Source organism: Nicrophorus vespilloides, unplaced genomic scaffold, assembly GCF_001412225.1.
Source record: "Nicrophorus vespilloides isolate i.1.1-1 unplaced genomic scaffold, Nicve_v1.0, whole genome shotgun sequence".
NCBI classification, from domain to species: domain Eukaryota; kingdom Metazoa; phylum Arthropoda; class Insecta; order Coleoptera; family Silphidae; genus Nicrophorus; species Nicrophorus vespilloides.
The window spans coordinates 675,826-703,287 of NW_017100080.1; the positions used below are offsets into that span (position 1 = coordinate 675,826).

Consider the following 27,462-nt stretch of genomic DNA (forward strand, 5'->3'; position numbering starts at 1 on the left):
AGTCTTAGTACTTAAGTATATATATATATTATTTTTTTGTGTTTCTGTGCGATTAACTTATACTAATTATTATTATTTATTACTACTCTTACACAGTATTATTATATGTTTTAAATGCGAAAAAAAAATGTCAAATTATGATTGTAAAATACTAATACTTAATCATAAGAAGCAAGCCCTTTAAAACAGACTAATATCTTTTAACATTACATTTTTTATATAGTTTAAAATATTTATTTGTTACCAAATATATATTGTATATGTAATGATCATTAATTCGTCGGTTGCTCCACGTAGCATTTCTCCCCAAACCATTCCTTGTGATCCGTCAGAAAACTGAAATAATCATTGCAGAATTAGCAAGTTATCGAATCAACTGCAGGCAATTACTTACTCTATGAGATTTTCAAGGTGTCTCAGGAGCACTTTTTGTTTTGCTTCTTGGAAATTAGTGGAATTCAGGAGATCTGGTATTTTCACTAAAAACAGCAGTGTTGCAAACGATAATTTCCTAAATGACTAATACATACCAAACAGTCTAGTCAGATGGGTGGCACCGTAGAGGAGCGACGGAGGTGGAGGCCTTTGTAGGTAGATGTAATCCGGAAGCGCACGCCACGTGGGAATTCGCAACATCACTGGAACCGGTTCAGTATTATTCACGCTGCAAAAGAAAATAGGTGTAACGGTCCATTTGATACAATAAATACTCTTGATTCTATCTAACATTTCATGAAAATAAAAATTCATAAATAAGATCCTATGACATGAAAAATTAAATGTTATACAAAAAAGAAACTTATAAAACTATGGAATCTGAGTGAACTTTAAAGTTAGCTTGAAATGGATTATACTACTGTTATAAACTGAAATACATATAATATTAACCAATTATTACAATATCGCAGATCTAAAGCGTTTCAATCATATCGTTGAGAGGCCCCGTCCAATCAGATGCACTATGTGTATCAAGCATATCCTTATATTTCGAAGTTAAACTCTTGTTTTCAATGTACCAGTGTTCTTGCAACCTTTCCCAAGCACTTTGACAGGATTAGGTTCGAAGTTCCATGTGATTTTATTGTTCTTGTTTTTCCAGTTTGTCTTCGTTCTAAGTGCATACCAAAATATTTTAATTTAGTTTATATAAGCACTTTGTAATTCTTTACACTTACGGGAGATTCGAATAATGATGATAAAAAGGAAATATAAATATAGTCTCACCTGGAACTTGGTTTAAGTGTCGAGTTATCAGAATTAGCACTTCCGTTGCTGCTTGTATCCAAACTCCTGTACGATCTTAATGTGCGTCTTCGGCTGATCGGTCTCTGTAGCATATCATTATCATTGTGGATGAAAATCTCTTCGTCTTCGAAGTTTGGAAGATGCGCATATTCCTGATCTTCTGTTTCCATTTTAATGCTGCAAAAAAGATACGCTCATGAATTAGTAAATTAGAAAATTTATTACTTGCGAATGAATTATTCACATAAGCTAGTACGTTCATAATCATAACAATAATATAACATATATAAAATAAGTAAAACTAAAGTCCTACTCACGGTTCCAATTTTACTTTGTTTTTGGGTAAGAAGTGTGCCTGCTTGACCTCCGTTTGACCTCGTTCATTGTTGTAAAGTAGCAAGTCGCTGAGGAAAAAGTCGAAGTAGATTCTAACACCATCCAGAACTTCTTGACACACGTTTACACTATAAAGAGATAGCGGTTAATTTATTGAAAATATTTTTTTCCTCTGAGAAATGCAACTGATAACATGTATCGCTTAATCATTTGAGACTTATAGAATATAACTAAAGTAAAGCAGATTTTACAGAATTATGTCTTGTCATCAAGATTGATAACCAAGTACATGAGTATGCGTTTGGTATTGTTATGTGTAATGCTTACTTTCTTTGTATAATCTCCGGTTTAATTTTGACACCGTTATTATAGGCGGCAGCTGTCCTGTGTCGGCCCTTTTCGCCGCTATCGCCATACTTTTGACTAGTCGCGTAATGTTTCCAGAAGATCTCCAAGATTGTTATGATATTGGGCTCGGCAGGTAGCTTATGAATACGGCCATGCTGGTGTACCAAATTGTAGTCAAATTCGAGACGTTCGCGCAGCTCGTCGGTGATTTCCAACGGGATACTTTCGTCCTCTTCTACTGACTCAGAGTCCGAACAACTGGAAGAACCTCCCCTCATGTCGTCCACGTCATCAGCCGCGGGGCTACCGCAGCTCCCGTCCTCCGAGGAAGCAGCAACCCTGTCTGATTTACTGCGACTGTGCTTCTTGCGCTCTTTGCGATACAAGTATGAACCGCTGGAAGATAGAGAGCAAAAAGAAAGTGGAAAAGATATATAATTAGTATACGTGGATCGCTGGAAACGCTATTGCTTCAAGTGCTCAGTACTGCAGTCATACCCCGATATCCGTTTCTCTGCTACTCTTACCTAGAAAAGATGATATCTGCGTCCGCAGTGAAGAGATCAGAAGAGCTTTAATAGTACGCCGAAGGAGATGAAGTCGAAGTGGGTTGCAGTCGGCTTTCGCTATGTTCGTCTGTTGTTTCGCTCTTAACCCGAGTCAGGGGGAATTCCAGATTCGAATTTCCCAAGGACATATGTTTCTTGTTTTGCTTGCGCTTTCGATACATCTCTTTATAGACGGAGACGGACTCATTTAAAGATTTCGTGACCAGTGAGGATCGCTCGTGTGAAGGATCTTTCTTCTTGAGGATCTCACTGGCCTCATCGATGAGCGAGAACACTTTATTTAGGTCGTCAACGCAAATCTCTTCACGGCCCACGACAGAGCGATCAATTTTGTTTTCCAATTGGTAATTAGAGACCTCATCGTCGTGTACCAATAAGCTACCTTCTTCGATCGTATTATCCGCAAACACTATGTCCTTATTCGATTGGATTTCTAACTTAGAAACAAACATGTCCTCCATTTTGACGTCAGTGTTCTCCATCATTGGATCATTACCCGTTGAATCGTCCAAGTAATCACTGTCTGGAGATTGAGGTTCAGGCTTCACGTAAAACGCATCGTCAGACATGTACACCTTCGGCTCATCCAACCCATTATAAGAGTCGCTAGTTTCAAGATCCTCGCCTCTAGTGATCGAACCGGTGGGTCCCACATTACACAAGTTCTGTCGTTTCCTGAACCTATCAAACCACCCGCGACTGGCCTGAAAAGTCTCATCCGTTGCAGCAGACCCAGACGGTTCAAATCTCTTCAACTCATCGAATATATTCTTTGCCCTGGCCATAATCATCGCCTGCGTTAAAGCAGAACCAGCCTCCAACGTCTCGTCTATCCAATCTGCAACCAATTTCTCCATCTGCTCCATCAGATCACTTCTCTTCCTCGTAATCTTCTTCGAGGACAGCGGAGTGGCCCTTTTCGCGCTCTCGCGAATCTTCGTCGCACTTTTGAATATCGACCGAACCGTCGTTGCCGGCATACCCATCGCTTTGCCAACATCTACTGCCCTTTGACCCAATTCCATTCTGTTAATGATCTCCAGCTTCTGCTGCAGCGTCACGCTTCGGCGCGATCTCTTCATCGGCGTGTCCACTTCAGATTGGAAGCCGTTATAGTTCATCTCAATGCCCCCAAACAAAACAGAAACACACAATAAGCAGAAATTGTACCACAATTACTCTTCGTTTGCGAATCTGAAATGTCAGCAGTTACATAAAAGAAAATTTTCGAAACATGAACAGATTTTGCAAGATAGAGAGAAAAACAAACCAACAAAATAAATTGTATTGTAAAATAATATGAAACATAATATCGAGATATGACTGTCTTTTATGCATAAATAAATAAAATAATAGAAATTTCGGATTTTTTTTGTGTATGTAAAGTAAGAATCTGCGTGAACAAACCAAGCTGTCTACAGAAAGGAACTAGCTACATCATCTACAATGAAAACAATGTTTCGCAACTCACAATTGCAACTTCGATTTGTCTGCAAGATCCTTCTGCAGTTGCCTGTTCTCAACAGTGTCCTTCAATATAAACTCCTCACTTACACACCTGTCCCAAGATGAATTCCAACCCTGCACAAAACATCCAACAACACACTCATTTACTAATATCTATTAATTGAGTATCTAATTTTCATTTACCCGAAAGTGTATTAAATATTCAACTGATTTCTTTCCTTTGGGGTCTTTGTTGATGACAACATCCTTAACCTGAATGGAATTGAAAGAAAACATTATACTGTGAACACTGTACAGCATATATTGTAACTTACTTTAGATTCATACAAAACTTTGGCTTTAGTGGGATCTGGCTCATAGCACAGTACCTTTTCACCTTCAAAGAACTTCAACTTCAAACCTCTTGTCGAAACCATACCATTTATTTAGCTGTTTAATGGTACAGTAACTGGGCCAGAAAAGAAACTGTACTTAATACTATCAAAGTATCACCATCAGTACTAGTGTTTCTTCTAACCTAAAAACAATACACTCTTATTTACTAAAAATAATAAACAGCTCAATGTGTATAAGTTATTGAGTAATGTATAATATTTACATTTTATTAAGTTGGTTGAAGTTGGTACTGCATCTGTCAGTTTCAGTTAAGATCTTGAGGATAAATTAATCCAGATGCACATAGATGTCACCACTAAATCAACATTTTTTTAAAATTTGAAATACCGCCATACCAAATACTCTCTTTCACATGTAAATACTCTCCATCACCCTCTCCCATCCATCACCATCATCCCTCTCCTACACAAACAATTGATAAGGCCCTAAAGGTCTAATATATTTTAAAGCATTTTAGATCAAATAAAGGGGTTTTCCCAGGCAAATTTTTCCTCTAATACATAGACATAGTTGTATATATGTACTAATAACTATTAAAACTTCAAATGCAAATAATTGTTACGCAAATTATCTCCACGATATTTTTAAAAGTGTTAAATTAAACGTTTGTACCCATGCAAATTTTAAAAGGGTCAATAATTATGTATGTAAATAAAGTTATTTTAAAATTTGAATTTTTGCCTGTATCACAAAAATCTGATACGAAAGGTCGTTGGTTCGATTCACAAAAACCAACAAAAATCTGTGGGCGCCGAATAGAAATTGGTCCAAAGAGTTTTATATCAATAATAAATTGATATAAATCTCTTTATAAAATAAAAAAAAACTACCTTTGTGTTTTCAAACCTAAAATATTATAATAAAGAAAATATGTAATTCTTATCAATATCACTCGATGTACTTCTATTAGAACCTGAAAAATGTTTGGATTAGCATTACTAAAATATTCAAAAATAAATCAATTAATTAATACTTTAATAATTATATTATTGACTTGCAACATATCATTCATTCAAAAAACAATATTTTCAAGAGCCAGATACTCTAAAATCATGTTTAATTGTTATTTCGCAAGTAAATAATGAAAGTCGAGACTGATAAATGCTTTAACATATCTCAGTTAAAGACATTTCAAATTATCAGATTTATTACAAATACACCAGGAAAAAAATATTTAGAACATCAAGTGTTAATTTCGAAATTTAATTACATATGATTCGAGTATCTTTCAAAAAGTATTACTGCTGTTTGGAAGTTAGTTTAAATCAAATTTATTGGTGTTATTTTTAGCTTTAATTAATAAGCTGCATTTTTAATAAACATGAAAACAAAGGACAAATTCTTCAAAATTAATCAAAGCCGAGACTCTGAGAAGTGGAAATAACATTATAATTATAAAAGAATCAATAGTATCTAGTATTTTGTTGAAGAGTATTCTGATAATAATGGAAATAGTCGTATAAATCTATAAAAATTGTAATAAATATATTTCAGCTAAACTAATCTTAATACATTTTTATATACTAATGCAGATATTTAAATTAAGTAACAAATAATAAAGCGATTGAGCGCAAATTGAAAGAAGTTGCTATTATTTGTTGAAATATCAGAGCTTATCAACTGTTGGTTATATATTTATATTCATATAGAAATAGTCAAAATAACAAGACAAGACAAAAACATTATTATCTATATTAATATTGTTAGGTCAAAAGATTGTACAATAACTGTAAATCAACGATTGTAATTCGTTGATGGTGACTACAAACATGACAAGAAAAACTTGTACAAATAAAAATATGTTATCAGACGCTAGTATAAAGTAAAATGTATCGGTTGGAGCAACAGTTATTGCTGCAGCTTACACAGAGTTGGAAATGAGTGTGATAGTTAATTAAGTGTGGTAAAGATTTTATATAACTTTTATACTCGTAGATGGCTCCTAGAGAGAAGATTCAAGCTCCTTCGAGCTCTGGTTTAAATTACTACAGTAGCAGAGATGATGCGCTGAAGAACTCTGACGATTGGTTGGCGGACAAAAGAAATGATGATCAATCTGAAGGCCTTTGGAGGATTCACGACGACCTCTACGACCTCACGGATTACGTGGATCGTCATCCAGGCGGAAAATTCTGGCTCAAAGTCACCAAAGTAATTTTGCTAATTGCGATAATGTAATCAATGATTTTATTGCTGTTCTCGGCCAGGGCACTGATATAACCGAAGCCTTCGAGACACATCACATTTTGAGAGATGTGACTCCAATACTTTCGAAATTCCACGTGAGGAAGGCATTCAAACCTAGGCACTCGCCTTACACATTCCACGACAATGGATTCTACAGGACGCTGAAAAGAAACGTGAAGGAATTTCTGAAAGATAAACCGAAAGTGTCGATTTGGAAATCGAAGCTTATTATCGATGTTATGCTACTACTCACCTTCGCACTATCGATTTTGGCAGCGCACTTTTGGTCCTACACCTTGGCCGTTTTTGCCGGATACTTCTTGGCTTGCGTCGTCATCATCGCCCACAACTTCTTTCATCAAAGAGATAACTTTAGAATGCATTATTTCAACTTTGGTATGGAAACTAGGTACTTTTGTTACCAAAAAAATAGTAACTTTATATTAATCACAATTTACATCCTAGGGAGTGGCGGATTTCCCACGTTCTAAGTCATCATATGTTCACAAACACTATCTACGATATGGAGGTCTCTGTGATCGAACCGTTTCTTGAATACTTACCTGTCAAGAAGAGTGTTCTGCAAAAGATCTTTTACGTGTTGATTACCCCGTTGGCCTACGCCACTGTATACCATATTTCTTTTCTCAAAACGTACATCTTTATCGTTTGAACTTTTTGGGCAAAACTAACATCCTTCTTTTAGGGTTTTACTAATAGCAACTGGAAAACCGACCACGCCAGATGGCCACTTTTGATAAAATTCATTCTTCCCTTGGCGATGTATGTATTCACCGATCAGACCTTTTTAGCCTCTTTCGGAATGTGGAACTTCATTCTCTTAGTATCCAGCGCTATATTTGGAACAATCGGTTTAAACGCGGCTCATCATCATCCCGACATCTTCCATGATGGAGACGCCGTCAGGTACAATTCATTAATTCTTCAATACATGCGTAATTACTTTTATAATTATCTCAAAGAGATGACAGGGATTGGGGTATTTCTCAATTGGATACAGTAATGGATCGCAGAGACATCTCAGGATTATTCTTGGTTTTAACAAATTTTGGAGACCACGGCCTTCATCACCTCTTCCCGACTTTCGATCACGCAACACTGGATCAATTGTATCCAGTTTTGAGGAAAACCTGCAAAGATTTCAATATAGACTTGAGGGTAACCACACAATTGGATTTGGTAAAAGGACAATTCAAGCAGTTACTCCGTACCGAACCCAACAAGAACATACAAGATCTTCTCAAATATTCCAAACAGAAGTAGTTAACGTTATAAAACTTTATTTGATAAAAATATTCAAAATAAACTAAGAAAATGACAGTTTAAAAAAAATATTATTTATCATTTTTATAATGGGATTACCACAGCGTAGTGTAAACCTAGTTAAGACCATGTTAAATATTTAGTGGTTTAAATAAACTTTAAACATTTCTTTAGATGAAACTATTATTTATTAATAAAAAGTAACCGTGCGCCAATTTATGACAAAAGAAAATATATATTAACGAGCAACTTGCATAACGAGCAAAATTAATTGTAAGAAAAATGACTCGCTTAACGTAATGATGAGAAGAGAATTCCCGGATTGAGCACCTGCTACATCATTTTTTACACTTGTGTGCACATATTATGTGTATTTTTGAATATGTTTCACTATACGAGCAAAAATCTGGAAATCTTGGAATGGATTAAACGAGGTTCCACTGTATATTAATTCCTGCAATTATTGTGTTCCATTTATTATTTCATTTATTAAATGAATATACGTTAATATTGACCCATATTCGCAATCCATTTAAAATATAATGCCAACCAAAATGTTGGGTTTGTAAACGCTGTTATAGACGTTCCAAATTGTCTGATTTATCATAATAACATCGTAGTGTAACTGGATTAAAATCAATAACAAAAAAAAACTTTCCAATTAAAATTCATACTACGGCAGTAGTATTTTAAAACAATTGGTCTCTATAGAAATGTACTATTACTTAAATCAATACTAAAATATTATATGCATTGTTTATGGAGGAATTGAAATACAATGATTAACATGCAAATATTTGTTTGCATTATGACAAGAAATCAATGGAACATCAAATGTTTATCAAATTATCTTTAAAAAAGTATTACGGCTGGAAGTTAGTAACGGATTTCAGTTTGGAAAAACTCAAATCGAATTTTAGAGTAACTATAGAAAATAAACATCGGTTATCTAGTATAGTATTGTGATAAAATCATGATATGAAAGAGTCTTGATTTAACAAGATTTTTTATGCAAATTAAACAATGCATGTTTTGCGATGAGATTAATGGTCTTTGGATTTGAAAACGAAATAAAAATATGAAATTAGAGACATCATAATAAAGATAATATCTAATTCACCTAATTAACCGTGACTACTATCAAGGTAACGTACCAATATCACTCGATGTACGAATACTAAGAATCTGAAAACTTTGAATTATCATTGCAAAAATATTCAAAAATAAATCAATTAATTAATACTTTAATAATTATATTATTGACTTGCGATATATCCTTAATTAAGAGAAACAATATTTTTAAAAGGCAGATACCATAAAATCATATTTAAATGAGATTTACTGGTATCGAACGAACTGAATTGTTCAAAGATTGTATATTTTTAGCTTTCATTAATAAGTTAATTGAACTGCTTTTTTAATAATCATGAAAACAAAGAACAAACTCTTCAAAATTAATCAAAGCCGAGACTCTGAGGAGTGGAAATCAAATTATATTTATAAAATAATCAATAATATATAGTATTTTGTTGAAGAGTATTCTGATAATAATAGCAGTAGTTGTGTAAATTAATATGAATTGTAATAAATATATTTTTGCTAAACTAATTTCAATACATTTTTTATAAACATATATATTAATGCAGATATTTAAATTAAGTAATAGAGTTAAATAATAAAGCGATTGCGCGCAAATTGAAAGAAGTTGTTATCATTTGTTGAAGTATCAGAGGTTATCGCCTGTTGGTTATTTATTTCTATTCATATGTTTCATTTTAATTTTCAAGAATAAGTCAAATTGCTGCCTATATTTTAGCGTAGCCAAAACGAAAACAAGATTATCTATTTACGACTATACGGATATAAATCTATATTAATATTGTTAGGTCAAAAGATTGGACAAGAACAGTAAATCAACGATTGTAATTCGTTGATGGTGACTATAAACAAATCAAGAAAAAACGACAGAAATAAAAATGTCTTATCAAACGCTAGTATAAAGTAAAATGTATCGATTAAAGCAACAGTTATTGCTTCAGCTCACACTGAGTTGGAAATCAATGTGATAGTTAATTAAGTGTTATAACGATTTTATATAACTTTCTAGCTCGTAGATGGCTCCTAGAGAGAAGATTCATGCTCCTTCGAGCTCTGGTTTAAATTACTACAGTAGCAGAGATGATGCGCTGAAGAACTCTGACGATTGGTTGGCGGATAAAATAAATGATGATCAAGCTGAAGGCCTTTGGAGGATCCACGACGAACTCTACGACCTCACGGATTATGTGGATCGTCATCCAGGAGGCAAATTCTGGCTCAAAATTACCAAAGTAAATTTGCTAATTGAGATAATCTAGAGGATGCTTTTATTTCTGTTCGCTTCCAGGGCACTGACATCACCGAAGCCTTCGAGACGCATCACATTTTCAGAGATCTGACTCCGATGCTTTCGAAATTCCACGTGAGGAAGGCATCCAAACCTAGGCACTCGCCTTTCACCTTTCACGATGACGGTTTCTACAGGACACTGAAAAGAAACGTGAAGGAATTTCTGAAAGATAAACCGAAAGTGTCTAATTGGAAATCGAAGCTTTTTAGCGATATTATGCTATTACTTACCTTCACATTATCGATTTTGGCAGCGCACTTTTGGTCCTACACCTTGGCCGTTCTTGCTGGATACTCCTTGACCTGTGTTGTAATCATCGCCCACAACTTCTTCCATCAAAGAGATAACTTTAGAATGCATTATTTCAACTTAGCTATGGAAACTAGGTACTTTTACTACAAAAAAAAAGGAAATTTTATTTTAATCACAAATTAATTCTTAGGGAGTGGCGGATTTCACACGTTCTAAGTCATCATCTGCTCACGAACACTATCTATGATATGGAGATCTCTTTATTCGAACCAATGCTTGAATATTTACCAGTCAAAAAGAGTTTTCTACAAAAGATCTTTTACGTCTTAATTTCCCCGTTGACCTACGCCACTTTATATCATATTTCTTTTCTCAAAAAGTACATTTTTAACCTTGGAACTTTCTGGGCAAAACTAACATCCTTCTTCTAGGGTTCTACTAATAGCAACTGGAAGAACCGAGCACGCCAGATGGCCACTTTTGATCAAATTCATTCTTCCCTTGGCGATGTATATATTCACCGAGCAGACCTGTTTAGCCTCTTTTGGAATGTGGAATTTCATTATCTTAGTATCCAGCGCTATATTTGGAACAATCGGTTTAAACGCGGCTCATCATCATCCCGAGATCTTCCACGATGGAGACGCCGTCAGGTACAATTAATTAATGCTTCAATACATTTATAATTACTTTTATAATTTTCTTTCTCAAAGAGATGACAGGGATTGGGGTATTTCTCAATTGGACACGGTAATGGATCGTAGAGACATATCAGGATTATTCTTGGTTTTAACCAATTTTGGAGACCACTGTCTTCATCACATGTTCCCGACTTTCGATCACGCCACACTGGATCAGCTTTATCCAGTCTTGAGGAAGACCTGCAAAGATTTCAACATAGACTTGAGGGTAACCACACAATTACATTTGGTAAAAGGACAATTCGAGCAGTTGCTCCGCACCGAACCCAACAAAAAAATAACAGATCTTCTCAAATATTCCAAGAAACAGATGTAGTTATTACTAAACGTTTTAAAATTTAATTTGACAAATAGTTTTATCTGCAAAGGTAATTACAATGTCTATTGGTGAAATAAATGAATTTATTATTTGTTGATATTTGAAAAAAAAAATTGGACAATAATGTTTAAAATAAACTAATAAAATGAGTTCAAAAAATTATTATTTATTTTGTGTTAAGTTTATAATAATAATAATAATGTTTATTGCATCAGTCGTGCAAAAAAAAACATATACAAAAATAAAAAGAACAAAATAAATATATATAAGTTCAAAAAAGTCAACTGATAGAAAGTGCTATTGACCATTGGTCTTTCTGCTCTTTAAGTTTATATTTTGTTAATTTGTTTTTATAGATATTATTTTATTATATTTTCTTCATTCCATGGAAAGACTACGGTTTTGGTTCTAAATCCGCTTAAATAAAATATTAAATAAATAAGTGTTTTGTCCATTTAATCAATAAATCAATCAATTATAACGTTTTCAATATAATATTGCAATTTACGTTATTAAATTTAAATAGAAATATAGATATAAACTTGAATTTAAAAACATACAAATTTGTATTACGGCCAATATTAATTTTATAACAAAACAAAATCCGAGTAAATTTAATCCGTTACAAGTTTTTAAAATATGATTTAATGTTATCTAGGCATCGAAGGTAATCGACACAAGACTTCTTAGGTAAATAGGTCAATTACAATAATGCAAATATAAACTGAAAATAAAAACTTCTGAAATATGTAAAAAAAAATGTAGCAAGAAATATATAGAAAATATTTATTAAATAGAAAAAAACATTTAAAATATATAAATTTTAGAGTAAAAGCATGTATGCTTATTCTAATGGTAAAGAATTTAACAATTTTTTTTTCTATTTGTTGACCATGTCTTCTAATTTCTACATCTATGTCCAACTCCTTCTCCCTTTTTGATTGCTCTTCCTTCTTTTAATTTTGTCAGTTCTCTCTTTATCTTCTATCATCATCTGTATAGCTTTCATATTTTTTTTCATATGTTCGTTTTGCAGTTTTGCAATTCCCAAATTAATTTCTGCTTCTCTTCTCATACTTCCTATTTCTTTTTGGCTCATCATCACTTCCACTTTTTTATTCATATTTGTAATTTGCTGCTTAATTTTCACTATATTCCTAATCCTTTCCTTTGGATGAATCCGTAAGTTTTTCCAGAAATGTATTCCTTGGATATTTTGTCTACCTCCTCTTGCCTTTTACGTTTCTTCTCCTTCTTTTTAGTACTTCTATTAGGCGTTCTAATGCTTTCCTCTAGATGATTCCATATGTTTTTCCAGAAATGTAATCGTTTGCGTTACTATGTTTCCCTGTTCTTTTAACACAATATTATTTAACAAAAATAACAATCTTACCATTGCCATATTATAATTAACAACATATTCGCTATTATTATATCTAACTCCTCTCTAATCAATTTTTATTTCTTTGTCTTAATTTGGGTGTTCTTTTTGGTTTATTGCCTTTATAGCATCAATACTTTTTCTATTTGTCAATTTGATGCAAATGCAATTAATTTGTGTTTCCCTTATGTTACTCTCTTCTTCCATTTATCTTTATGAACAAGAAGTTTTATGAGAACATCAAACGTACTGTATAATTCCATACGTTCGTCTCCACAAATCGTCGATAAATTTAATAGTTTATTATGATTACCAAATGATAATTAATAAAGTATATATTTAATTATAGAGTAAGTAGATTATGAAGGGCAATTATATTTTTTTGCAACTCGTGGCTGTTCTTTAAGTACACACTTGTATTTACCTTATATTTATAGTACTGCACTAAATACAATAATGCAAATATAAAATGAAAATAAAATACTCCTGAAATATGAAAAAGAAAAAATGTAGCAAGAAATTTTAGTTTTATATATAGAAAACATTTATTGAATAGACAAAAAAAACATTTGAAATATATAAACTTTAGTGTAAATGCATGTCTGCTTATTCTCCTGGTAAAGAATTTAACAAATTTTGTTCTATTTGTTGGGCTATGTCTTCTAATTTCTTCATCTTCTTGGCTTTCTTGTTCTTCTCTTACTTCAGTGTCCAATAAATTCTCTTCGATTTGTCTCGATTCTTCCTCGAATAATTTGTCTACTTCCTCTTGCATTTTACGTTTATTCTCATTCTTTTCTTTTTTGGTCGCACGTGTAATTTCCTCCTTTTCTTTTTTGGTCGCACGTGTAATTTCCTCCTTTTCTTTTTGCGATCTTCTCATTTTAGCAATTTGAATGTCCAACTCCTTCTCCTTGATTGTTCTTCCTTCTTTTAATTTCGTCAGTCCTCTCTTTCTCTTCTATCATCATCTGTATAGCTTTCACCATTTTTTCATTTTGCAGTTTTGCAATTCTTAAATTAAGTTCTGCTTCTCTTTTCATACTTTCTATTTCTTTTTGGCTTATCATCACTTCCACTTTTCTTATTCATATTTGTAATTTGCTGCTTAATTTTCACTATATTCATGGCGTTGTTGAAGTCCCCTTTTTTATTTAGTACTTCTATTAGACATTCTAATGCTTTCGTCTGGATCATTCCGTATGTTTTTCCAGAAATGTAATCTCCTCTCTAATCAATTTTTATACCTTTGTCTTAATTTGGGTGTTCTTTTTGGTTTATCGCCTTTATAGCATTAGTACTTTTTCTATTTGTCAATGTGATGCAAATATAATTAATTTGTGTTTCCCTTATGTTACTCTCTTCTTCCATTTGTCGTAGTACAATTTTCTCATTTGTTCCTTGGCATTATTCAATTTATCTTTTTGAACAAAAAGTTTTATGAGGACATCAAACGTTGTCTTCTGTATAATTCCATAGGTTCGTCTCCACAAATCGTCGATAAATTTAATTGTTTATCATGATTACCTAATGATAATTCATAAAGTATATATTTAATTATAGAGTAAGTAGATTATGAATGGCAACTATAATATTTTGCAACTCGTTGCTGCTCTTTAAGTTCACACTTTGTATTCACCTTATATTTGTAATACTGCACTAAATACAATAATGCATATATGAAATGAAAATAAAAAACTCCTGAAATATGAAAAAGAAAAAATGTAGCAAGAAATTTTAGTTTTATATATAGAAAATATTTATTAAATAGACAAAAAAAATATATAAATTTTAGAGTAAATGCATGTCTGTTTATTCTCCTATTTAAGAATTAAACAAATTTTGTTCAACTTCTTCCACGTCTGCTAATTCTTCCATCTTCTTAACCTTCTTACTTTTCCTTCTCTTAAGTGTAACCTTTTCCTTAATTTGCAATAATTTCTCTTCGATTTGTCTTGCTTCTTCCTCGGATATTTTGTCGTCCTCTTCTTGCCTTTTACGTTCCTTCTCCTTTTCTTTTTTGGTCGCACGTGCTATTTCCTATGAAAAGTACAGTCATTTTAGCAATTTGTATGTCCAACTCCTACCTTTTTTCTTAATTTCGTCAGCTCTCTTTTTCTTCTATGATCATCTGTACAGATTTCATCATCTTTTTCATATGTTCGTTTTGCAGTTTTGCAATTCCCAAATTAATTTCTGCTTCTCTTCTCATACTTTCTATTTCTTTTTGGCTTATCACTACTTCCACTTTTTTATTCATATTTGTAATCTGCTGCTTAATTTTTGCTATATTGCTGAAGTCCCCTTTTTTTATTTAGTACTTCTATTAGGATGTCTAATGTTTTCCTTTCGATCATTCCGTAATTTTTCTTCCATAAAGTTCTAAATCGATTCGATTTATTTTAATTATCACCTCACCATTGAAATTAAGCAAAAAACAGAAAAAAATGCTGAGGAAAAAGTTAATAAAGTTTTAATTTTAAGCTAGATTTTAATAAACAAGATGTCAACTGCACACGTTACAGATATGTTATTTATGTATGTTGGTGACAAAATGTGTAATTTAGATATACACATTTCATCAATTTTCATTATTTCTGAAGTGCTTTTTCAAAACTACAATTGCCTTTCATCATAATTTGTACCTTTCACAAAATCATTACAATATTCAATTGTTTCCCAGAAACCATCTTTTGTTTTTATTTAAATTATGATGGGCGAGCAAAGCCCTAAAAATTGTATTTTAATACAAATGTAAATGTAATACACTTTACATTTATTAATATGAACCTGCAAAACAAACGCAGTTAATTAAAATCGACTTTGTGGAAACTGTGTGTACATCAAACGATGCATGTAATTTTTGGTAAATACGTTCATTCCGTTACGAAATTAAGTGTTTTTGCTCTGTTTAACCCCACGCAGTTAGAATGTTACTGCATTACGAATCTATATAGATGTAGATACAAACACTAATACTCCCTCGACTAATTTAATATACACAAACCAATTTATAATATTACAATTTTAAACAAGAATTTTAATATTCCAATTAGATTTTACATATTTTTTGGTAAACGCGCCGCTTATTGATCATCATTTAGTCCAGTGCTCCCCAACCTTAGACCGCGGACCGATCAACGTTTGATAATTTTACCGTGGCCCACTGAGGGGGGGGGAGTTAATACAGTTACATCAAAAAATGAATATAAAGTAATTTAATATTTAACTTACTAGATTCTAGTGAGTTAAAATAAAATGGAAATAATTTAATGTTCCCATTTGATCCAATAGACAGCTGTCATAGGTGTCAAAGGAAATCTATACTGGATTCTATGGAAATGTACTATTACTTAACTAAATTTTTATATCCATTATTGCGAATAGGAACATGCGAATATTTACATGCATTATCACAAGAAATCATTGGAACAATTTAGAAATTTAATTATTTATGATTTAAGTTTTTTTTACAGCTGGCTTGATTTTAATAACAAATTTCAAATTGGAAAAACTCAAGTCGAGTAAATATTCAAAATAAACATAATAATACATCGGTTATTTTGTGAAAGATCTTTGTTTGTTGGTTGTCCTTCTTGGAAAGATTTTCAGTAATGTTCTAATAATTTTTACCAAAAATTATTGGATAAGTGCTGTTCCCCAAAAAATCCATTAGAAAACAACTTCACATTATGTGTAGCATATAATTGATATTCTGGAACCATAATTATAGCATGAACCTAAAAATCCGAAAAATGTGACATTAAAGCGCACAATAACTCAACTTGCAAACTGCTCCATTCTTGATAAACCATAACAATTATAAAAATATGTCAAAAGTAAAGGCAGAAAGACCTATGACATTTGTAGCAGTTACATAATCAATATTATTATTATTTATTGATACTACGAAAATTTATGAATATTTATAGAAATTGGTACGGCTCAAGTTTGACATATTTTGTCTCAAAGTGTTGATACAAGCAAACTGTTTGAAACCGGACTAATCGAAGACTTTCAAAAATTATTTATTTATGATGTCAAATGATAATTTTTAGTTTTTTAGTTCAATTACTATTTCTACAGAGAATCCAATTTGAAAAGCGATTGAAATTAAGTATTTTGTCTTGTTTTACTGACGTCACATTCGAAAATTTTAGTAATCAACATAATACCTTTTACTATTAAATTGTTTTTCGTAATTCTCATCGTTTTAGCTCTTAAATCTTGGGCAATTCATTTTAAGCTTTAAAATTCTATTGAGAAAGATACAACAATGTTGGGTTTTTTAACTTCCGTTGAGATATTAACCGTTTAAAAAATAATACAGTGAAACTCTTAACGAGTTTAATTCGTTACACGAGTCATTTTTCTTGCAATTCATTTTGCTTGTTAAGCGAAATTCTCGTTATGGGAAGTGCTCGTTAAGCGAGGTTTGACTGTATACATTTTTTTAATTTATTTTTTGTTAATTTTTAGTTACAAACATTCATGTAAACATAAACAAGAAATACATATTTTTTTATATAAAACTAAATTAAAAAACGTGTACCTAACGTGTTACAATACTTGCTCGTTCATTTCATTGAAATAAATGGATAGTACGAATATCCAAACATTGTATTTATATGCTGACTCACATAAGTATTACATATACATCCACAATCCTCTCACTCTTCGTTCTGTTTACATTGATATCAAGGTTCAAGCACACCAAGATCACGCAGCTAGACGCACGCATTTGTTTTTTTTTTACTTCATCAAATTATTTACATCTATCCGTCGCGCAAACACTTCGCGGGAATTGAGATAAGTCCACAAAAATATTTACAATTAAATTCTGTTATATATATATTTTTAATATATAATTGTTAGCCAATTTCTTATTTACATTCGCTCAGAAGTTAATTATCTCGAAAGAGATTATTTTCGGGGATATAGGTGATCGGTAGACTGGTTACGCTTTTATTTTTATTTGGAGTGCAGTCCGAGAAGCGAGAAAAGAAAGTGGGCAAAAGTGAATTTTTAGAGTGCAATAAAAAAGTTTCGCTTAACAATCGTGTATTGATTCTATTTCAAACATGAAGGAACTGGTGAGTAGAAATTAGAAATTGTATGAATTAATAAACATAACATTAAGTAAAACTTAATCCAAAGCTTAGAAAATATTATAAAAATAGTATAGATAAATTTCATTCAATTAAATTTAATACATTAATTAGCGAAAGAAGACAAAACGGAACATCTGAAATATATTCAGCATGCATAAATTAACACATCGTCAAGCAATTTGATGAATTATGCTGAGATACGATTGTCGCCTATTGACCATTCTGTATATTATTGTAAGATTTGTTATCTCTAAACTTAATTATGATTACAGATATTTTATGAATATTTTATCATCTTTTATAACGTTTTTTTTATGGGTATACAAATTTATTATATTGAGTTATTTATTTTACCTATATGCATTGACTGCTTATATTTTTATCCACATTAGTAGTAGAAATATTTCATTTAGTGCAATTTTCTTATAAAAAATAATTATTTTTTACCATATTGAAAATTATTTGTCGTGAGACAAATTTTACAAAGGCCTGGAATTCAGTAGCTATCCCTGACAAAGTATGGAAACCATTGATCGTTTAGCTGTAGTAAAAGTAGACAAAAAGACAAAGATTTTACCAAGCATGCTCAAATACTGTTCGAGGTGAAAAAAAATGTTACAACTGAACTGTTTCAAGATTTGTCGCCCAAGAATAAATTTTAAAAAACGTGAAAAAAAAAATGTCCAATTTAGTTTTTCATTTATAAATTTGCCGTAAAGTATGTTTTTTTTTAATCAATTTTTGTTTTCGTTTGTACTTCCAGTTTTATGAATATATTTCAGGGTTAAGTACGTTGCTTATAATACGGATTTTGGTGTCCAATGGACCAAAAGTAGACGATTTAGTACAGTAAAATTTAAACACTGTATAATTTCATAAACTAATATAGTCACTTGAGAATAAAACTTCTTAACTATATTTTTTTTAATATGAGAAAACATTAATATATGAAAATGAATGATGGGAATTTATTCTGTTCTTTTTTTATATGTATAATAGTGAAAGTCAGTTTTGTCTCGTCGAGTGTTTAATTTTAGGAATGTAAATCTTTTCTTCGGTTTTGTAATGCATTTTTTCCTAACACAATTAAAAAAAAATAAGTTATTCACACTTTCTGTTTTTTTTTCTTCAATCAAAGTTGATTTAATTTTAAAAAATATAAATTTAATACCAAATAATATTAATAGTAAATAGGGTAGAAAAACCTAGCTCTTTGACGCAGTTGACTTATTTTGTATTGTTAAATAATCAACATAATTTTAACAAGTTCATTAGCTATTAAATTGTTACTGGTAAATTTTTAGTATTTAAATATTAGACAAATATAAACAACACAAATTGTTTTGGTCGCCTGCTCCTCTTGGTCGTAGTGGTACTGAAAAATGTATCGAATTTTCTCTTTTTTTACCTCCATTTTGGAACGCTCTAACACACAACTGGATTCACTAAACACAAAACTATCAAAGAACTTTTTTAAAGCGTTATGTCGCCTTTAAGTCGCAGTATAGAATGACAAGATGCAACGTAAACATCGTGAGATATGGCCCACTAAAGCCATGTAACGAAAAATGCTCAGAACTTTTTACTTCACCCAATATATGAATTAGTGCAAGATATGTTTTTGTATCATATATTTACAATTTATTTTGTTTTCAAAATCAGTAATACATGAATAAATAGGATAATATAAAAAAAAAACTTGCTAGACATTAATTATTCATACATCAAAAGTACTTTATAGATAAAAAGAATTGATAATTGGGTAATGATAATTATTTCAATAAATAAATACAAAAAAAATAATCGTAGGCAAATTATTCTATTTTATAACAAACAAAATATATGTAGAACCAAGAACGGTTTTTAATTTTCTGGCGTGAAAAATTGACCTTCTCAATTTCGTCTATAATCGCAATTGTTCAGAGACTTTTCATCTGAATCGATTTCTTTTAAAAACCTTGAAAGCGGCCTCGATTAGTTCAAGGTTTTCACTTAAATTCCAATTCGTCTTACTTCACTGAATTTTAATTATTTTAGTTTATTAATTGAATTTCCAAAAAAAAATTATTTCAAATTTTTTTTTCTTATAAAATATTAAAATATTCCACGACTCACTTACCGTATACTAGAATATTTTTTTATATTACATTAATGTTTCATATTATTAAATAAAAAAAATCAAATTTTAATAATTATATTCATATTACATTATAGCATTTAAGTTATTTCACACTTATTTATCTGTAATTATGTTTATTATCGTATAATTATTGCAATAAATTTTGTTGTTATTATTAATTTAAAAGTCAATAGATGTTGACGTCACAAGAAATTTGATTAAAAAGGCGCATCGACTGAGAGACTGCATGGATGTTTCTTATACATATTTTGTTTATATACTATAATAACGCTTCGATTCTGCAAGAATTTTTGAGAGGACAATTCATTCTAGAATTGACTTGAGTAGCTTCATTGTGCAAAGATACTTGTTCATTTATTTGTAGTAGTTTTCAACACAACCTATTTTGATGTTCTGGTAACTATTATATTATTTCTTTAACATCAAAGACTATACATTCATAATTTGATTGAATTAATGGATAAAGAAGAAATGTCAGGAAAAAAAATCATTGAGAGTTTTTGAAAAAAAGTCAGCAAGAAGAATTGTCAATTTTAAATTTGGATAAAAGCAGTGTTTCTTTTGAATGCTGTAAACTTTAGCTTTCTGAAATACCAAATTAAGTATGTTTTTTGTGAGATTTTAACAAAAGCGTTCCTTTTTGTCATATTTTGCGTTATTATTTCTGAAAAGGAAAGAACGTGCCAGAATTGGTTTGATAAATTTTGTTCTGGTGATTTTTCACTCAAAGATGAATTGTGATCTGGTAGGCCAAATGAAGTTGATGATGATCAAATCAAAATCATAATTGATTCGGATCGTCATATTCCTGTCCGAGAGACTGCAGAAAGGATAAATGTATCGCACACAACAATTGAAAATAATTTAAAACATATTGGATTCATTAAAAAACTCGATATTTACAATTTGGATCTCAAATGAAATAAAATTGAACCTTTTTTGAAACGGACTAGTGATGAAAAATGAATAGTTTATCATAACATAGAATGAAACCGGTCTAAAGAAAATGAACCAGCGTAAACAACTGAAATGCACCAAATGAAAATTATACTGTTAGTTTGTTGACATTACTGAGGTATTGTGTATTTTGAGCTGCTTTCTAGGAACCAAACGACTAATTCAGGTATAAATGGTCGCCAATTGGACAGATGAAACTCTGCAATTCAAGAAAAATGGCCAGAGTTGGTAAATCGTAATGCTGTTGCATTTCACCATGACAAAGCTGGACCACACACATCATTAGTCACTCGCCAAACATTATTGACGCTTGGTAGAGAAGTAATGTCACATCCGCCGTATAGCCTTGACTTAGCATCATCAGATTCAGACATTTGTTCAGAGCTTTATGATAATGCTGTGAAATTACACCTAGTTCAGTTGTTTGCAGATAATGACCAGAAGTTCTATGAGTTTTATTCAACTTCATTATGTTGAATATAATTATGAATATATTTGTATAAGAAAATCGGCAATTACTTTGTTGCCAACCCAATATAATTTCACCTAGAAGAAGTACATCCAAGAAGTTATGTTTTAGTTAATAGGTTTCAAAAATGTCCATGAAGAGAATGCTAGAAATTTATGAAAATGATGGTTTTCTAATTTAGATTTTTAGGAACAAAGACAAAGAAAAATTAAAGTTTCTGTTTATATTTAAAAACGTACTTAAATGGTATTGAAAATGATTTTTTTAGTGTTATCAGTGTTAAATGTAATAAATTCTTATAAATAACAATTTTATTTAATAATACTTTTCTTTGTTCGAAAATCAACCATATTATTTTTACCTATGAAAACGAAGTTATTTCGTAGAATTCTTTAATCAAGATATGACTGTACTTTTTTCAGTGTGTCTTAGTTCTACTGTAGACAAAGGGTTAAGTTTACTTTTTACCATTATTTCAAGTTTTATTCCTATTTCTTGTAGTAACTTTGCACGATAACCCAACTACAAGTCCTAATGTTCTGTAAAAATGTTCTTTTTTTGGTCATATTATCCTGCATTTTGATGAACAATCAATTGCGAACAATACGAACATTAACAAAAAAATGTTTTTTCAAAAATCATTCTGAAACAAAACATATCAATTAAATATGCATTACATATATAATCATCATTGGTTAAATACAATATAATTTGTTCATTTGTGTTAATGATAAATAAAAATCGATACAAATTTACATTTATTTACATAAAATTAATAATAAATGCATTTAATGAAATGTAAATATCTAAACTAGATAATTGCATTTTTTTCATTTATATTCCTCGACTCTGGGTGAAACAGTTCAGTTCATTGCCATTCGTCAGTTGAGAAAACGAGGTATGTAATTTTTTGACATCTATGCAAATATTTCTTCCTGTTTGCCAAATAGTAAGTAAGATATAATTTCAACTTTCCTGACCTTTTACGTATCGTATCTAAGCATAAATCCTTCAGTAAGTTCATAAATTATTATATATTTATCTGTACTATTCATAATTTTTAACTATTCAAATTTAGTAAATTGTATAACAGTGACAGATCAAAATGAAAATTTAGTTTTAAATTTTCAAAACGTACTGTTAGGTAATTAAGGTCGCACAATTGAAGGTATTTCTGTACAGCGTAATTGTTAAAAATAAACTGTGTAATAAGAAGATTAGAAGGAATCAGTCAAAGTTATTTATGATTTAACGTCCCTCAATGACCTCTTAGATAAGTGTATCTCAAGTTCAGTACAATAAGATTTTTTGGTTTAATTAATTAAAATTGTCTACGTCATTTTTGGTCACAGAAAAAAGATCATTAAACAATTAAAAAAGCAATACATGACGCGCTAAATATTTGGATGGGTGATTGATTCTCACTATTTTGTTAAAAAATATTTACTTCTGTAATAAGTTTATATACAAATTCACGCAATCAAAACATTTTTGCTCATTGACTTTTTAACAAAACCTAATAACAAATATATATTCCACATGAGGGCAAAAAGAGCCGCAATCCAGTTTTCAATATTTTATAACGTAGATACACAAGTTCATAAGAAAACATATAAAAAAAGATATAATTATGAAAAGAAAATCATTATTTCAAAATTTTAGTAATAAAATTCAATTTTTAATGGAAGCCGCACTTCACTCAACGAAGAGTCGGATTTGCCCACAGTTGACATATCATGGCCCTAAATTAATTTTTCACTGCTTACAATTAATAATCTTAATCTTTAAAAAAAAATGTAAAAATGTGTATTTTCTATAAACTAAAATTTATAATCTAATCAGTTCTAATATCTTATATAGTTAAATATAAACATAAACAAATACGGACAAGAAATTAAATTGCAAATATCGCTATAAAATACAGGATTATTAAAGTCATCATATATTAAATTAAATGATATTGTTTTAATATAAATTGTGATATTAAAACAAGATTGAAATGTAACATGTTTCAAGATTTTCAGTCATTTTTTATCAATTCATAAAATCACTTAGAAATCTCTACGTCATTGAATATAGATAATTGCATTTTATTAATAGCACTACAAGGTACACTACAACAACATTTGATAACTAGTTAACAAACCGAGGTAAGAGAGAATCGATCATAAAATTTGCATTACTTATATTCCGAAGTGTGTATAATCCATAGTAATTGCACGTTCATTATTTTACGTAACAAATATTTAATGTGTTGTACGCTATTTTTAGATATTGTTTTTAGATTATAATTTTTTTGTGTTTGCAAAGAAGCTAAATTTTGTTTCATTTAATATTTTAAATGTATTTCTTACGTTAAAAGTAATTTTAATTTAGGTCAGGGCATAACGATTCAATTCAATGAAACGTAAATATTCCTAAATTAACTTACGGTTGAAGGTCAATTTAAACATGTAAAATATTCAACTATTAAAAATGCTATAATGAAATAACAAAATCAAACGAAGTTGAAGCTGTTTACTTCGTTAGTGCAATAATTGATGTACTAACTTTTTTTTTATCTATTTAATAACGTAAGTAGTTTCTTAAATTCGTGGTCGTGCTGTACTAACTGCATTAAGTATGGAGACAATAATTTGTTGTTGTTTGTAGAACGAGATGCAACGCTTCCTGGAACAACTAGTCCCAGAAAAGCCGAAGTCAACATTGGGCTTCGCCACACCATATCCGACCCTTCGAGATCATCCTTTGCACACGCCGGAACAATGGTTGGAGGGCAAGAGGACGGATGACAGAGCTGAAAACCTTTGGCGCATTAATGACAGTCTCTATGATTTGACGGATTTCATCGAGAAACATCCTGGAGGACAAGACTGGCTCAAATTTTCTAAGGTACTTAGTACTATCACTTAAGACTTTTGATTCTTATACATTTTGCTATACATCAAATTTTGGTAATTAAATTAGATTATCAGAAATTACTATTTCTATATTTTGAGTTTTTAATGAAGTGGTTATAATTTGAATATACTTACAAATATTACCAGAATTATATTAAGCTTAAATATATCATTTAAAATGACTTTATCATAGAGTCAAAATATGACAATTATAAAATTAAACGTCAAATCAAAACTGTCAATGTCAAAATAATAATTACTTTGGATAGGTCATAGATTTACGTATTGGACAATATTAGTATATTTAAATTAAAATTGGAGATTAATGCAACCAACATAACACGTATGAGTTCTACAAGGTTTAATCCAAATTTATATAAATAATTTCAATACAATAGGCATAAGGATTGCGCTCAACAGCTTGTGTATAATAAATAATGTTTATTATTGAAATATATTTAAGAAAAGCCAAATTGTAGATGATCTAATTATATGTTATTGATTTATTAGAAGAAACATTGATTTATTTGTAATGATTTCTAGGGTACTGATATTACTGAGGCTTTTACATGCCATCATCTTTCGAACGTACCTGAAACCATAGTAAAAAAGTTCTACGTGAGAGAAGCAAAAGAACCTCGCAATACGCCTTTCACCTTAAAGGATGATGGTTTCTACAAGACATTGAAAAGTAATTGCGTAGAGGCGCTGAAGACTATCGACCATAAGGATGATAAAAAGACCAAATTGATGGCTGACTGCTTGTTCTTCAGCTACTTATTATTGGCCTTAGCAGCAGCCTACTTCCAGAGTTACGTCTTAGGTTTTGCTTCAGGGATCTTCCTAAGTATGACGGCGATTGCAGCGCACAACTTCTTCCATCAAAGGGACAACTTCCGGATGCATTACTTCGATTTCTCGCTGTTATCATCGAAGGGATGGCGCATCTCGCACGTCCTCAGCCATCACATTTACACAAACACTATCTATGATTTGGAGATCTCCGCAATGGAACCTTGGTTCCAATATCTTCCTGTGAATAAGCACCCGTTTTATAGGTACATCTCCTGGTTGTACAGTCCGATCGTGTACTTGATGATGCTACCCGCTAGTTGGATTAAAATGTAAGCATTATTTACTCATTCATATTTTGCAGCAACAAGTGTTTTCTACAATTATTATTGTTGAATTGCAGGGTTATTCAGTTTATAATTGATGGAGGTAAAAGCTTCCACAAGGCTTCTTTGCTACCGATTGCCGCATTCACTTTGATGTACTTCTTCTCCACCGGCAGTTTCCTTAATTTCCTCTTGGTATATGGTGCATTATTGACAGGTTTAGGTTTGCACTTTGGGTTTATCGGTGTTACAGCGGCTCACCATCATCCGGACATCTTCCACGACGGAGATAAACCTAGGTAAGTCAATGACGCATTCTCATCTTCCACTAATACTAATTATTGGTTTTCTCTTTAGCAAAGAGAAAGGAGAGCTGGATTGGGGCATCCACATATTGGACACGGTGATGGACAAGACCGATATAACCGGAAACGATTTTCTGGTCTTGACTACTTTCGGAGACCACTGCATGCACCACCTGTTCCCGACTTTAGATCATGGCATCCTCAAACATCTCTATCCCGTGCTGTATGAAACCTGCAAGCAATTCGATTTGGAGTACAGAATAACCACGCAGTTGGATCTGATGATAGGACAATTCAAACAGTTAGCAAAAGTTCAAGGAAAACTGCAATAAAATAGAAACGTATATATTTTATATATATACAATATAATAACACTTTAATAGAGCTACCAATGGACCCTAAACATTTATGAGATGAAAAAACTATAATATTTAAGAGTATCAGTCAAGTCAATAGTTTTAGCATATTTTATGATTGGATTAGAATGTATATAACCTTTATAATTAGTTTTATCAACCAATAAAAATAGTATCTAATTATTGTTTTCTTTTATTGATATTTTAGAATGTGTTATAGGGTACAAAAAATGCTCCGACTTACAAACTAGTTCCGTTCCAAAGGTCTGTTCATATGTCGAATTGTTTTCTCTGTTTCTACTTTTTTCGTTATAGAAAACTCCTGAATCTTATTTCAACTTGTTTTTTATTTATTGTTTATATTTTTTATACGTTATGAACTTCTACAACAAATCAGTACTTTTCCACTTTTAAAAGATTCGACGACTAATCAATATGTAATGACTATTCCTAATCACTATGTAAAATTAGTGTATATACAAATTTGAAAGTGCTTACCAGTCAATTCGATAATTACTACAAATATATATAGACGTCATATAGATCCACCCAAATACGAGTTAACACTATCTTCCCTTTCCAAATTTTGTACTCGTACTATGTTAATTCCTTACTACAAAGTTAGTCTTAGTTATACTCATAGAAGTCTTAGTTGGTGGATCAAGGTAAGATAATACTTTTTAATTATAATAAGAGAATAATGTAAATCTTAGTTGATAATCAAAACAAGTTGACATCTTAATAAAAACAGTGATTTTTAAACAAAATTTAATAATATTGTATTTAATAATCAATAACTCCGTTAAGACTAACAATGATAGAACTATGAGATAATCCGCGGTGTTCAGAGATGTTTCCCGCGACATGACAAACTTTTAAGCCTTGAGTATGTAATATACATTTTCTTTCAAATTTTCAGTTTCAACCTTCGCCATTCGATGATGGAAACATATCTTGTTTTCTATTTCTTCAATATCCTCCCATGCCCTTCGACTCTTCCATCTCCTTCAGCTACTTCTGTTTACAGAATTCTTCTATTTTAAGATCTTCCTTCGCCTCATCAACTCTATCAATCTATCTTTTTTGTAAGTTATATTTCTTTCAGTATCTTTCTCTCCAAACAAATTCTAGATCTTTTACCTTATAAAATAGTGTATGTTCTTTGTATGTAATAATTCTTCTTTACAATATAATTAAATGACTTCCGTCTTCTTAAATATATATCTTTTATT

At 31.0% G+C, this 27,462-nt stretch overlaps 3 protein-coding genes across 10 annotated transcripts; 2 read left to right on the forward strand and 1 right to left on the reverse strand.

The window, feature by feature from the left end:
- Window positions 1-88: 88 nt before the first annotated feature.
- Window positions 89-4,603, reverse strand: LOC108566903 (male-specific lethal 3 homolog). Of its 4 annotated transcripts, XM_017927023.1 has the most exons (10): window positions 4,564-4,603; window positions 4,280-4,482; window positions 4,149-4,217; window positions 3,970-4,079; window positions 1,909-2,325; window positions 1,563-1,709; window positions 1,225-1,422; window positions 531-664; window positions 395-479; window positions 89-336 (listed from the first exon to the last, which is right to left on the reverse strand). In XM_017927023.1, exons 2-10 carry the CDS (start codon window positions 4,379-4,381, stop codon window positions 273-275), a joined length of 1,326 nt encoding a protein of 441 aa, XP_017782512.1. In that variant the 5' UTR covers window positions 4,382-4,482; window positions 4,564-4,603; the 3' UTR covers window positions 89-272. The 4 variants fall into 4 exon arrangements, with proteins under 4 accessions (XP_017782512.1, XP_017782510.1, XP_017782513.1 ...); XM_017927021.1 differs by lacking the exon at window positions 4,564-4,603 and having other exon boundaries at window positions 4,280-4,537; XM_017927024.1 differs by lacking the exons at window positions 89-336; window positions 395-479; window positions 531-664; window positions 4,564-4,603 and adding an exon at window positions 899-1,111 and having other exon boundaries at window positions 4,280-4,537.
- A 1,609-nt stretch (window positions 4,604-6,212) lies between these two features.
- On the forward strand, window positions 6,213-11,616 carry LOC108566841. Its single transcript, XM_017926919.1, has 13 exons — window positions 6,213-6,242; window positions 6,297-6,512; window positions 6,569-6,957; window positions 7,014-7,202; window positions 7,269-7,475; window positions 7,532-7,748; window positions 9,719-9,740; window positions 9,854-9,894; window positions 9,947-10,162; window positions 10,219-10,607; window positions 10,664-10,852; window positions 10,905-11,126; window positions 11,187-11,616. Exons 2-13 carry the CDS (start codon window positions 6,297-6,299, stop codon window positions 11,488-11,490), a joined length of 2,601 nt encoding a protein of 866 aa, XP_017782408.1. The 5' UTR covers window positions 6,213-6,242; the 3' UTR covers window positions 11,491-11,616.
- A 6,324-nt stretch (window positions 11,617-17,940) lies between these two features.
- On the forward strand, window positions 17,941-26,413 carry LOC108566913 (cytochrome b5-related protein-like). Of its 5 annotated transcripts, none has more exons than XM_017927046.1 (5): window positions 17,941-17,967; window positions 24,204-24,443; window positions 24,995-25,575; window positions 25,647-25,868; window positions 25,927-26,413. In XM_017927046.1, exons 1-5 carry the CDS (start codon window positions 17,956-17,958, stop codon window positions 26,204-26,206), a joined length of 1,335 nt encoding a protein of 444 aa, XP_017782535.1. In that variant the 5' UTR covers window positions 17,941-17,955; the 3' UTR covers window positions 26,207-26,413. The 5 variants fall into 5 exon arrangements, with proteins under 5 accessions (XP_017782535.1, XP_017782537.1, XP_017782534.1 ...); XM_017927048.1 differs by lacking the exon at window positions 17,941-17,967 and adding an exon at window positions 22,399-22,449; XM_017927045.1 differs by lacking the exon at window positions 17,941-17,967 and adding an exon at window positions 22,454-22,500.
- The last annotated feature ends 1,049 nt before the right edge of the window (window positions 26,414-27,462 follow it).

Bases quoted from the DNA above. Each gene is read 5' to 3' on its own strand.
- LOC108566903 (XM_017927023.1), bottom strand. From the start codon at position 4,381: ATGGTTTCGACAAGAGGTTTGAAGTTGAAGTTCTTTGAAGGTGAAAAG. The intron at 1,423-1,562 runs GTGAGTAGGACT...TCTTTTTTGCAG, and splicing joins AACAAAGTAAAATTGGAACC to CATTAAAATGGAAACAGAAG. The intron at 480-530 runs GTATGTATTAGT...TGCTGTTTTTAG, and splicing joins CCATCTGACTAGACTGTTTG to TGAAAATACCAGATCTCCTG.
- LOC108566841 (XM_017926919.1), top strand. From the start codon at position 6,297: ATGGCTCCTAGAGAGAAGATTCAAGCTCCTTCGAGCTCTGGTTTAAAT. The intron at 9,741-9,853 runs GTAAATCAACGA...TATCGATTAAAG, and splicing joins CAAAAGATTGGACAAGAACA to CAACAGTTATTGCTTCAGCT. The intron at 10,608-10,663 runs GTACTTTTACTA...ATTAATTCTTAG, and splicing joins AACTTAGCTATGGAAACTAG to GGAGTGGCGGATTTCACACG.
- LOC108566913 (XM_017927045.1), top strand. From the start codon at position 22,471: ATGCAAATATTTCTTCCTGTTTGCCAAATA. The intron at 22,501-24,203 runs GTAAGTAAGATA...TGTTGTTTGTAG, and splicing joins TTCTTCCTGTTTGCCAAATA to AACGAGATGCAACGCTTCCT. The intron at 25,869-25,926 runs GTAAGTCAATGA...TTTTCTCTTTAG, and splicing joins CACGACGGAGATAAACCTAG to CAAAGAGAAAGGAGAGCTGG.